The 14,204-nt window shown below is 40.5% G+C and overlaps 1 protein-coding gene across 1 annotated transcript in view; it reads right to left on the reverse strand.

Moving 5' to 3' along the window:
- LOC143276777 (uncharacterized) overlaps positions 1–12,925 on the reverse strand; it is a 15,324-nt gene extending 2,399 nt beyond the window's left edge. The window contains exons 1-2 of the mRNA XM_076581414.1: positions 12,565–12,925; positions 2,777–2,932 (exon numbers count right to left, since the gene is read on the reverse strand). Coding sequence (XP_076437529.1) covers positions 2,777–2,932; positions 12,565–12,922 — 514 coding nt within the window. The 5' untranslated portion in view covers positions 12,923–12,925. The remainder of the gene's footprint in view (positions 1–2,776; positions 2,933–12,564) is intronic.
- Between the last annotated feature and the right edge of the window lie 1,279 nt (positions 12,926–14,204).

Raw genomic sequence — 14,204 nt, forward strand, 5'->3', positions numbered from 1 at the left:
CGTCAATGCATTCGGACAAATCCATACACGCTACACCACATCTGCTAGGCAGATGCCTGACCAGCAGCATAACCCAACGCGCTTTGTCAGGCCTTGAGTGCATGCATATATATATATATATATATATATATATTCGTGTACCTATCAGAGTGGATTTCTTCTTCAGAATTTTGCCAGAGGACAACACTCTCGTTGCCAGGGGTTCTTTTTCAGTGCGCCAAGTGCGTACTGCACACGGCACCTCGGGTTTATCGTCTCATCCGAAAGACTAGACGCTCAGTTTGATTATCCAGTCAAACCTGGGAGAAAGGGCGAGAGCGGGATTCGAACCCACACCCTCACGGACTCTCTATATTGGCAACTGAGCGTCTTAACCATTCTGCCGCATTCCTCCCTGAGGAACAACAAGACATGGAATAATTTTCAGTTGAGAGTGGTAACTTTCTCCATGGACAAAGGACACAATTTCGAGTTGAATGCTGCTTATGGTACACGGGTAGATAAAAGATATATATTAACAAACCCTTCAGCTAGGGCACGAGTAGATAAAAGATATATATTAACAAACCCTGCAGACAGGGCACGAGTAGATAAAAGATATATTGGAACAAACCCTGCAGATAGGGCACGAGTAGATAAAAGATATATATTAACAAACCCTGCAGACAGGGCATGAGTAGATAAAAGATATATTGGAACAAACCCTGCAGCTAGGGCACGAGTAGATAAAAGATATATATTAACAAATCCTGCAGCTAGGGCACGAGTAGATAAAAGATATATTGGAACAAACCCTGCAACTAGGACACAAGTAGATAAAAGATATATATTACCAAACCCTGCAGCTAGGGCACGAGTAGATAAAAGATATATTGAAACAAACCCTGCAGCTAGGGCACGAGTAGATAAAAGATATATTGGAACAATCCCTGCAGCTAGGGCACGAGTAGATAAAAGATATATTGGAACAAACCCTGCCGCTAGGGCACCAGTAGATAAAAGATATATTGGAACAAACCCTGCAGCTAGGGCACCAGTAGATAAAAGATATATATTAACAAACCCTGCAGCTAGGGCACAAGTAGATAAAAGATATATTGTAACAAACCCTGCAGCTAGGGCACAGGTAGATAAAAGATATATTGGAACAAACTCTGCAGGTAGGGCACGAGTAGATAAAGATATATTGGAACAAACCCTGCAGCTAGGACACGAGTAGATAAAAAATATATTGGAACAAACCCTGCAACTAGGACACGAGTAGATAAAAGATATATATTAACAAACCCTGCAACTAGGGCACGAGTAGATAAAAGATATATATTAACAAACCCTGCAGCTAGGGCACGAGTAGATAAAAGATATATTGGAACAATCCCTGCAGCTAGGGCACGAGTAGATAAAAGATATATATTAACAAACCCTGCAGCTAGGACACGAGTAGATAAAAGATATATTGGAACAAACCCTGCAACTAGGACACGAGTAGATAAAAGATATATATTAACAAACCCTGCAACTAGGGCACGAGTAGATAAAAGATATATATTAACAAACCCTGCAGCCAGGGCACGAGTAGATAAAAGATATATATTAACAAACCCTGCAGCTAGGGCACGAGTAGATAAAAGATATATATTAACAAACCCTGCAGCTAGGGCACGAGTAGATAAAAGATTTATTGGAACAAACCCTGCAGATAGGGCACGAGTAGATAAAAGATATATATTAACAAACCCTGCAGCCAGGGCATGAGTAGATAAAAGATATATATTAACAAACCCTGCAGCTAGGACACAGGTAGATAAAAGATATATTGGAACAAACCCTGCAGCTAGGGCACGAGTAGATAAAAGATATATATTAACAAACCCTGCAGCTAGGGCACGAGTAGATAAAAGATATATTGGAACGAACCCAGACACTTCCACTTCAACGCTACCAGTTCAGCTGTCTGTCTGTCTCTGTCACTGCCATTCTCTCTGTCTCTGTCTCTGTCTCTATAGTTATATCTGTCTCCTATCTATCCATCTAACTTTCTATCTATCTCACACTCCATCTCTGTCTCCGCCCCACCCCCACCCCCACCCCACCTCTCTCTCTATACTATATATCTATCTATATCTATCTATCTATATATATACATATAGATGTGTAATATATCAATATCTGTATCTATATATGCGTGTGTGTAGTATGTTGCCGTAGTATTAGTATGACTGTTATGACTTCCAATACTTCAATCATGTGGAGTGGTGGCCTAGAGGTAACGCGTCCGCCTAGGAAGCGAGAGAATCTGAGAGCGCTGGTTCGAATCACGGTACTCAGCCGCCGATATTTTCTCCCCCTCCACTAGACCTTGAGTGGTGGTCTGGGCGCTAGTCATTCGGATGAGAAGATAAACCGAGGTCCCGTGTGCAGCATGCACTTAGCGCACGTAAAAGAACCCACGGGAACAAAAGGGTTGTTCCTGGCAAAATTTTGTAGAAAAATCCACTTCGATAGGAAAAACAAATAAAACTGCACGCAGGAACCCCCCTCCCCCCAACCCCCCCAAAAAAAAAGGGGGGGGTGGCGCTGTAGTATAGCGACGCGCTCTCCCTGGGGAGAGTAGCCCGAATTTCACACAGAGAAATCTGTTGTGATAAAAAGAAATGCAAATACAAATACAAATACATGTGTCACACCCCTTCAGTAAAGCAGCTTTGACCTTTATTTGAATAAAACATTTCGTTTCGCTTCGTTTCGTTTCTTTCTCTGTACCGATCAGACGTACCTTGGACGCAGAGCTTCTTGCTGACGGAGTACCAAGAACCGAAACACAGACACAGCGTTCTGAAGCACCCTGGGAGTTCACTTGTCTGGTACAGTTCCGGTTCCGGTATTTTGCTGAGGCAGTCAGCGGTAGAGTTACAGGTAGTGCTGACCCAGTCTGTAACACAGAGAGAATAGAGAAGAATAGAATAGAATATGTTTTTATTGTTATATAAGGTAATGTGTGTGTGTGTGTGTGTGTGTGTGTGTGTGTGTTGGAGCTCATGTACGTTTATATGTATTTGACTGTGCTTTCATATCTGTGAAACTGCATGTTTGGTGCATTTCTGTTGTGCATGTGTGGGTGTGTGTGTGTGAATGTGTGTCTTCATGTTTTACATTTATTCGCTAATTTATCACCATTGTTGTCTTTTTTTTTTTCTTTTTCTTTTTATTATCATTTTATTAGTATTACTATTATTATTACTACTACCTTTTTCTATATTATAATTATTATTCATTTATTTATTTATATATGTAAGCTTATCTATTATTTATTCCCCCGTTTTGTTTTGTTTTTTTTTTGGGGGGGGTTTGTTTTGTTTTTTGTTTTTGTTTTTTGTTTTTTTGGTTTTTTGTCAAGGCCTGACTAAGCGCGTTGGGTTACGCTGCTGGTCAGGCATCTGCTTGGCAGATGTGGTGTAGCGTATATGGTTTGTCCGAACGCAGTGACGCCTCCTTGAGCAACTGAAACTGAAACTGTTATAAAACCTTAAAGTTTATAAGACACAATGAAGCATAAGCATGAGCATATCAAGAAGAGAAACATTCGTGAACAAATTTCGCCAGCCTTGGCTGTAATTCTGTTAGAAGGATCAATTCACTAGGCTTTGCATTTGGACGACATATATCGATTATGAATCTGTGTCTGTAAGTATTGTACTTTACACAATTGTCTAAAAGGTGAATCTCATCTTTTAAACTGTCACAAGTATCACACAGTCGTTGTTCTTTCGGTGTATTTTTTATATCTTCCCTGTTCGATCTGTTAGTCATGGGCGCTGATTCGTAACATAGTCAGTGCTTTCCTGTGTTGTTTATTTGCTGTGTTCTTTAAATACGGTCCATTTTTATAATTTGTCACAGCGTTCTTGTAAAATTCTAATTTAGATGAACTGTTATGTCTCTGTTTCCAAAAATTTACCTATTCATTTTGAGAGAGAGAAAGAGAAAGAGAGAGAGACACACGGACACGGACATTGTTTTATTGCCATTGACAGTACTATCCTTTGGCAAAGGTAGGGGCGAGGGGGGCGAGAGGGGGGAAGGGGGGTGAGGGGGGCGGGGAGGGGGCAATGTATGAACAAAAGAATAACGGCGGTTTACAGAGAAATCAACACATTGCTAAAAGTGAAAAGAAAATCAACGACAAAAAAAAAAAAAAAAAAAAAAAAACCACGAAAAACAAGATCACAAAATAGAACAAATTGCTAAGAGTCAAAAGGAAAATTAAAAAAAAAAAAAAAAAAAAAAAAAAAAGCTCGACCATCCAACTTTCTACAAAATCTTTCATATAAGCTGTGGAGTTGACATCAGGGTTACAGTGTTTTTGTTGCTGTTGTTTTTTGGGGGTTTTTTTGTTTGTTTGTTTGTTTTTTGTTGGTTTTTTTTGCTTGAGGAGACTACTACACATCTCCTACAAGGAGCACAAGACCAATGACTATGTGCGGAACCTGGTCAGCAACCTTGTTGGGCCCCAAGAACCACTGCTGGCGACTGTCAAACGACGGAAGATGGCATGGTTTGGTCACGTCATACGACATAACACCCTCTCCAAAACCATCCTGCAAGGGACTGTAGAGGGAGGGCGCAGACGGGGGCGGCAGAGAAAGAGCTGGTCCGACAACGTCAAGGAATGGACCAAAATGACGATGCCAGATCTCCTCACGACAGCTGCCAACAGAACGGCGTGGCGAACGATGACATCTTCCTCATGTCCCCCCAACGACCGCAGCGGTCGAGGGAATGAGTGAGTGATAAGGCTTCCGAAGTTTATTCCTTCTTCTGACAATCCCAAGCCAGGGCGATGAATCTCGCTAGTGATCTTATTCTTACTTCATCATCTATCGATCGAAAACATACTGGTAAGGTTTATGTTCTATTAGTTTTCCCCGTTGGATATCAATTAAGCATTTCTTTCGAATTTCTTCGTAAAGACACAGAGAGAGACAGAGAGGGAGAGAGAGAGAGATGGGGAGAGAGAGAAGGGGGGCGGGGAGGGTGTGTGGAGGGGGTGGGGGGGTTCTGTCAGGGAATCATCAGTGAAAATGGGTATAGATTGTAATACCAAAACAAAACAAAAACAAAAACCGACATAGCATGCTTGCAGGAAACATTGAAAGGAGGACGGTGGCAGAGTGGTCAAGACGTTCATCTGCCAATTCAGAGTCTGTGAGGGTCTGGGTTCGAATCCCGCGCTCTCACACTTTCATCTCCAAAAGTTTGACTGGAAAATCTTCTTCTTCTTCTTCTTCTGCGTTCACTCGTATGCACACGAGTGGGCTTTTACGTGTATGACCGTTTTTACCCCGCCATGTAGGCAGCCATACTTCGTTTTCGGGGATGTGCATGCTGGGTATGTTCTTGTTTCCATAACCCACCGAACGCTGACATGGATTACAGGATCTTTAACGTGCGTATTTGATCTTCTGCTTGCATATACACACGAAGGGGGTTCAGGCACTAAGCAGGTCTGCACATATGTTGACCTGGAAGATCGTAAAAATCTCCACCCTTTACCCACCAGGCGCCGTCACCGTGATTCGAACCCGGGACCCTCAGATTGACAGTCCAACGCTTTAACCACTCGGCTATTGCGCCCGTCGACTGGAAAATCAAAACTGAGCGCTTAGTCATTCGGATGAGACGATAAACCCGAGGTCCCGTGTGCAGGCCACGAACTTAGCGCACTGAAAAAGAACCCCCTGGCAACAACAAGAATGTTGTCCTGTGGCAAAATTCTGTTGGAGAAATCCACTCTGATAGGTACACAAATATATATATGCATGCACTCAAGGCCTGACAAAGCGCGTTGGGTTATGCTGCTGGTCAGGCATCTGTCTAGCAGATGTGATGGAGCGTAGTCATACAAGAAAGAGAGTGAGATAGAGAGAGAAAAATCGAAATCGATATCGAAACTCTGTGCGTGTGTGTGTGTGTGTGTGTGCGCGCGCGCGCGCGTATGTGTGTGTGTGTTTGTGTGTGTGTGTGTGTGTGTGTGTGTGTGTGTGTGTGTGTGTGTGTATGTATGTGTGTGTGTGTGTGTGTGTGCTTGTGTGTATGTGTGTGTGTGTGTGTGTGTGTGTGTGTGTGTGTGTGTGTGTGTTAGAAGGGAAAATGAATAAGCACTTACTGGCCTGTTTTCATTCCAACTCCGCAAAGAAAAACAGAAAATCTATAAATAGGACAAGGGAATACCAGAAAACAGAAAAGAAAAAAAAAAGGAAAAAAAATCAAATACATACATAATTATCACATTTCAGCAGCGGCAATGACAACAACAAGAAGAAGAATTATAAAGACAAAAAAAAAAAAAAAAAAAGGCTGAATAGAGACTACACAGCTCTCCACAAAAACATGGTTCGGACAAACGGACAAAATAGTCTCAAAGCCTGTGGCCTTTCATGCCCTGCTCTCATGGTGACCTCAGTTTCGATACCCCTCCACTTCCGTGCTTGGGGTGAGTCCTGTCAATGTCGTCAGTGTTGGCGGATTCATGTGGAGCTGTTGTTTGAGGGACGTGGTGGCGGTCTCCACTCTGGGAGAGACGCTCGCTCAGTCTGGCTCCGCGACTAAGCCATTATTGTCGTTAGTAGGGGGCTTAGTAGGTGGTGTCCTAAGTACGTTAAAACAGAACAGGCACCACTGAACACCACCGAAGTGACTCAGCAGCAGTGCAGGGTCTCCTCTGGTGTGTGGCCTCCAGGCGGCCTAACATCGATGGTTCTCTGTGAACTGCCGACGCTGGAACTGCGACGGATGAACCCGGGTGTGGCCGTGTATGGGGGAATCTAAATGAGCGGTGTGGGAGTAATGCCACTGAAACGGCGCAGATGATGGGGCAGCAAAAAAAAAACAACAACAAAAAAAACAGACAGACAGACAGACAGAGGGAAACGAAACGAAAAGAAACGAATTTTATTTCAAGAGGGTAGTGGAATAAACATTACTACTGTTTTTCATCCAGCCCTCTGGGCAAAAAAACAAAACAAAACAACAACAACAACAAGAAATAAGAAAAGATACATGAAAATTGTCATCCATAGGTCATATTTCACACACACACACACACACACACACACACACACACACACACACACACAAGCGCACGAGCGCGCGCGCGTACGCACGCACGCACGCACGCACACAGAAAGACATGACAGGCAGAGACAGACAGACAGAGAGGGACAGAGACAGACAGACAGAGACACAGAGAGAGTAAACATCAACTACACACACACACACACACACACACACACACACACACACACACACACACACACACACACACCGACAGAGACAGATACAGAGAGAGAGAGAGTAAACGTCAAATATCGCTCAAAGTGATTTTTTTAATCGTTAAAATAAATGAAAGAACGAACGCGAACGCGAACGCGAACGCAAACGCAAACGCAAACGCAACGCACGCAGGTAGTCAACTTACTCACGCACACACAGAAATCCTTTCTTACCACACGAAAAAAAGAATGTTAGAATTGATAAGATCTGGGGAAAAAAAAAAAAAAAAAGGACTTGGTTTTGATGCAAACATTGATTGTTTCTCATTACTATAAATATTCCAGCAGGGTGAATGCTAAGCACTGTGAAATTGAATCAATTATCACGTGATCGCTTCCTTTTTCGGTTTGTTTTTTTTTTGTTTTTGTTGTTTTTTTCAGACAGTTGGAATCGATAAACGCCTGATCTTTTCTCTGTGCATTACTTTTCTTTCAGATGATTAGAATCAATAATGTCTGAGCTTTTCGTGTTGAATTCTTTTTCTTTCACGGAGAAAAAAAAAATAGCCGTCAATCAATCTTTTTTTTTTTTTTTGGATTTATTTATTATTTCTTTTTTTTTTTTTTAGAAGTGGACTGAATTAACTTGGAAAACAACATAGAGGTGAAATGTTTGCCCATTAATTTGGTCTGTTCAAGATGGACGTTTCGGGCGAATTAGTTCTGGAGGTACGAATTTACCAATTTGTTTGGGGTTGGTTTGGGTTTTTTTTTGTTTGTTTGTTGTTTGTTCTTGCTGGGGTTTTTTTTTTCTTTTTCTTTTTTTTTCCTTGTGTTGTTGATGTTGTTGTTTTTGCTACAAATGTGTTATGCTTTTAGCATCTATACGCCATTAATGTTGGTTGGTTTGTTTTTGTTGTTGTTTTTTTTTTAAGTGGGCTGAATTAACTGGGTAAACTCCATGGAGAAGTAATGTTTGTTATTAATTTGAGCTGCTTAATTAACTCTCTCCATACGAACGGCGAAAGAGACGATGTTAATAGCGTTTCACCCCAATTACCATCATCAAAATATGCGAGCGGAAGGCTCTTTTATTGAAGACGTGAATGTTGACAAAGAATACCACAATTCTGACGACGGAAGCTAAAGGTTGGGTCATGCAGACACCCACTGGACATCCGAGGGGTCTGTGTAGAGGAGAAGAGAGGACTGGCCGTACTGAGTGAGTTAAGATGGACGTTTTGTAGTGAATCGGTTCAAGAGGTACGAATTTACTGCAGGGTTTTTTGTTTGTTTGTTGTTGTTCTAAAAGTGTGTTTTGCTTTTTGCATCCATATGCCATCAATGGTTGTTGTTGTTGTTGTTGTTGTTGTTTTTGTTTTTGTTTGTTTGTTTAAGAAGTAGGCTGAATTAACTGGGTAAACAACATGGAAGAGAACTGCTTGTCATTTGATTTGATGATGGATGTGAATCGGTTCTGGAGGTACGAATTTTGGCAGGTTTTTTGTTTGTTTGTTTGTTGTTGTTGTTTTGTTTTGTTTGTTTGTTTGTTGTTGTTGTTTTGTTTTGTTTGTTTGTTTGTTTGTTGTTGTTGTTTTATTGTTGTTGTTGTTTTGTTTTGTTTGTTTGTTTGTTGCTGTTGTTTTGTTTTGTTTGTTTGTTTTTGTTGTTTTGTTTTGTTTTGTTTTTGTTTTTTGCTACAAGTGTGTTATGCTTTTAACATCCATATGCCATCGATGTGTTTTTAAAAGTGGGCTGAATTAACTGGGTAAACAACATGCAGAAGTCATGTTTCTTATCTGATCTGCTGATGGACGTTTCGGGCGAGTCAGGTCTGGAGGTACGAATTTACTTCTTTTTCTTCTTTTTTTTTTTTTTTTTTAGCATCTATGCGCCATCAGTGTGTTGCTGTTTTTCATTAGAAGTGGGCAGATTTCAGTGGGTAAACAGCATGGAGATGTACGTGTTTTTCATTTCATCTGCTGACCGTCGTTACGGGCGAATTACTTTCTAGAGGATGGGAGCAATAGCCGAGTGGTTAACTCACTCAGTACGGCCAGTCCTCTCTTCTCCTCTTCACAGACCCTTCAGATGTCCAGTGGGTGTCTGAATGACCCAACCTTTAGCTTCCGTCGTCAGAATTGTGGTATTCTTTGTCAACATTCACCTCTTCAGTATAAGAGCCTTCCGCTTGCAGTATTTTGATGATGGTAATTGGGGTGAAACGCTGTTAGCGTCGTCTCTTTCGCCGTTCGTATGGAGAGAGTTAAAGCCTTGGACTTTCAATGTGAGGGTCCAGGGTTCCAATTTCGGTAACGGTGTCTGGTGGGTAAAGGGTGGAAATTTTTTTTTTTTCCGAACTCCCAGGTCAACATATGTGCAAGTTGTGCCTGAACCCCCTTCGTGTGTATACGCAAGCAAAAGGTCAAATACGCACGTTAAAGATCATGTAATCCATGTCAGTGTTCGGTGGGTTATGGAAACAAGAAGGTACCCAGCATGCACACCCCCCGAAAACGGAGTATGGCTGCCTACATGGCGGGGTGAAAACGATATGAGTGAACGTGGGAGTTGCAGCCCACGAACGAAGAAGAAGAAGAAGGAAGTTCTGGAGGTACGAATTCACTGCAGTTTTTTTGTTGTTGTTGTTTGTTTTTGTTTTTTTGTTTTTTTTGCTTTTTGTTTGTTTGTTTGTTTGTTTGTTGTTTTTTATTATTCTTTTTTTTGTTTGTTTGTTTGTTTGTTTTGTTGGTTTGTTTTTGTTTTGTTTTTTTGTTTTTTTTTTGGGTGGGGGGTTGTTTTGTTTTGTTTTTTTGTTTGTTTTTTTTTTTGCTACAAGTGTGTTAGCATCCATAACGGTAACAGCAACCTTCAAAACAACGACGAATACGATAACAACGACGACTACGATGATGATGATGATGATGTTAGTGGTGGTGGTGGTGGTGGTGGTGCTAAAAGTAATAAATACTACTATTATTACAACGACTAAGATCACCATTATTGCAAGAATGTGATATTCTTCTTATTTCAGAAACTGCCATGCAAGCATCTATAATGATATAATTATAACTTTATCATAGCGTCTCTAATTTATAATACTAAAAATAATAATAATAATTAAAAATAATGATCATAATGAAAATGATTAAAAACCAACAAAAACAGCAACAAAACAGTTCTTCTTCTTCTTCTTCTTTTCTTTAAAATACATAATTTCCTTTATTGTATGATAAATCAAGCCGTTAAGTTCTATTCTTTTCTTTTCTTGTTCTTTCTTTCTTGTTATTTTTGTTGTTGGGTTTTTTTTTCACTTCTGATTTTGATCTTTGTCATGTTCATGATAATTATACACGTTAGACACGACTGCTGGCTGAGAGAATGTATAGTATGCGTGACGAGCCTTTGAATACACATGTAACTTCCAATCAGAGTAATAAAGATTGTTGTGTTGTGTTGTGTTGTGCTGTGTTACTACTGCAACTACAACTACTACTTCTACTGCTGCTGCTGCTACTACTACTACTGCTGCTGCTGCTGATGATGATGATGATGCTGCAAGAAGACGACGAAGAAGAAGACGAAGATGAAGAATGGTTTGAATGATGTGCATCTTTGATGAATTGTATGTCTTTATAAAGAGAAACGGTACTCATTCCATGGTAAAAAATTTTTTTTTTTTAATAATAATAAATAAATAACTAAATATCAACCCTGTAAACTCAAGCATGCAACTACCCCCATCATGAGACAGATCTAAGTAACAAAAACCCAAACACCATCATACGACATATCCAAGCAGTAGACGCAAGCACCCATTTAACCACCATCAACGGGTCAAAGTATTAAAAACTGAAGCACCCAATTAACCACCATAAATTAGATCAAAGTATCAAAAACAAGCACCCAATAAACCACCATAAAACAGATCTACCTACCAATTTCAAGCACCCAATTAACCACCACAAAACAGATCTACCTACCAATTTCAAGCACACAATTAACCACCATAAAAAAGATCTACCTACCAATTTCAAGCACCCAATTAACCACCACAAAACAGACCTACCTACCAATTTCAAGCACCCAATTAACCACCATAAAACACATCTACCTACCAATTTCAAGCACCCAATAAACCACCATAAAACACATCTACCTACCAATTTCAAGCACACAATTAGCCATGTACCACCATAAAACACATCTACCTACTAATTTCAAACCATCCAATAAACCACCACAAAACAGATCTGCCTACCAAACTCAAGCACCCAATTAACTACCATAAAACAGATCTAATTATCAAACTCAAGCACCCAATTAACTACCATAAAACAGATCTAATTATCAAACTCAAGCACCCAATAAAGCCACCATAAAACAGATCTGTCAAAAACTCAAGCACCCAATTAACTACCATAAAACAGATCTATCAAACTCAAGCACCCAATTAACCACCATGAAACAGATCTAATTATCAATTTCAAGCACCCAATTAACCACCATAAAAAAGATCTACCTACCAATTTCAAGCACCCAATTAACCACCACAAAACAGACCTACCTACCAATTTCAAGCACCCAATTAACCACCATCAAACACATCTACCTACCAATTTCAAGCACCCAATTAACCACCATAAAACACATCTACCTACCAATTTCAAGCACCCAATAAACCATCATAAAACACATCTACCTACCAATTTCAAGCACACAATTAGCCATGTACCACCATAAAACACATCTACCTACTAATTTCAAACCATCCAATAAACCACCACAAAACAGATCTGCGTATCGTTGTGCCGCCGTCCCGTTGTGCCGACCCGTTTACGGACTGTCTTTTGTCACAAGAAAGACAAAACAAGATGGGCAAGCCATACTAATAATCTCCCTTTTTATTTGACATTTGGGTCACAGTAACGTCACAAATGGCGCAACTGGGTCCAAACGTATGCATTCGCGAATCCTCATAGGCTACGACCTTTGTTTCAAATTTCGTAAAGATCGGTTCATAAACAGCTGAGAAAAGCTTGTTTGCGTAGAGAACTGCGCATTCTAAAAATAGAACATGATTTACGTCATCGTGAGCTTATTACTTATACCGTTTATAGTCCCTAGTATAATGAACACGTAACTGAAATTTGGAGGAAATCCGTTGATAAACAGCGCCCCCCAAAAATGCCATAAAACGGATCTAAGTTTGTTTTTGTTTTTGTCTTTTAACTCATTCACCCAAAATCAACCGCCATAAGACGGACTAAACAATCAACAAACAACGGCCTACCCAGGATAGGTGCAATGGTGAAGTTGAAGGTCCTTGCTTGGGGAAGGTCCACATTGGCGTCTCCAGCCGCAATCCTGACAGAGTGTCCTTGGCAGGAGCGAGATGATTCCACATACGTGAAGGCCTTGCAGCCATCACGACTCGCGCACAGACGACTGCAGTCCAGCAGAGAGCGAACCTTGGCGAAGGGAAACAGGATGTTGTCGGTGAAGGTCACGTCGTTGAGACGTGTGTTGGTGATGAGGAAATACCTCTGACCGCTGCCGGCTTCCACGACAGCATTGTTGGACAGCAGCAGACAGCACAGAGCGAAGATGGCTGCTGCCCAGTTGTGCTGTAGTTGTGCCATAGTCGTCATAGTCAGTGCTACCGTCTGTTCAAACAGTTAATTGATTGACCGTTTGAAATTTATTCATTTATCTATTTATTCATTAGTTTATTTGTTTGTTTGTTTATTTGTTAATTTATTCATCATTTATCATTTATTTAACTATGTAGCCAAGCACTCAGCTGGCTGCAAATAAACACAGTTCAACTCAAAACTGAGCTATAGCAGACACCATTTTTGTCACTGCTGCCTTTCAAAGACTCAGGCACAACGCCATTCCAAATTCGAATAATCCGTGCCCATTCTAAACTGCTCTGAACATGTATTAATTTAAATCTAGTTATCGTTCACGGCAGATTATATCTGTTGTGCTTGTACACACATATCTAAATCAGTTAGAAGCCTATTTCAATGTAATCTTTCGTCAGTGTGGGAATTGCAACTGACGCTAAGCTTACGTCATTTTGTCTTTCCGTCATACATAACGCTAGTTTTATAATTCGATCTGTGATTGCTTATCATACACTGCAACCGCATTATTCTAGTGTTTGGATGAGAACAGATCAGGTATTTAGAAGTTACAAAGCCAGTTTTCATTATCAACACTTAACGACAACCACTCTCAACTAGAGTCCCTGTATGCAATTGGGTGAGCTGAAATATGTGTTTCTGACAACCCGTATTTAATTAAATATCTCTTTTGTGGGATCAGTAAACTGCAAGTATTATATACTGGCAGAATCGTATCAATTCCATCTTTAAATCTATACCATTTCTGTTTGCCTACGTTAAACTGATTTAACGCAGTTTGTAATTTTCATCGACAAACTCGCTAAAACTGACCCTTTTCAGGTGACTTAAATTAAGATTATCAATTCATCTTAAACGATCAATGCTTCATTTATACTCATTATAAAGTAGGTATTGAGCTGTTTCTTTTGCGACCAATCTGACGTAAATCGGTTTATGAATCAGTTTAGAAATCTATCATTGAACACCTTGTAACAAACACAATGATCATCAGATTTAGGCGGATTTGAGCGGGTTCGCTTCACGGGCCACGCTGGCGTCATTGCAGTTCGCTTAACAAGCATGAATAGACAGAGTGGGTGATCACTGGTCGCTTTACCACCAGGCCAGTCACTGGCTTGAGCCTGCTCTCTCTCTCTCTTTCTCTCTCTCTCTTGATGTGTCGCAAGCAGTGTGTGTTGTGTGTGTTCCCGCAAAGGCTAGCGTCATCGCCATATTGCTTGCACTGTTTTCTCTTTGTCTTCTCTTTCTTCTTCTTCTTCTTTACTTACTTAATATTGTT

The sequence above is a fragment of the Babylonia areolata genome, chromosome 33, assembly GCF_041734735.1.
Source record: "Babylonia areolata isolate BAREFJ2019XMU chromosome 33, ASM4173473v1, whole genome shotgun sequence".
Taxonomy (NCBI): domain Eukaryota; kingdom Metazoa; phylum Mollusca; class Gastropoda; order Neogastropoda; family Buccinidae; genus Babylonia; species Babylonia areolata.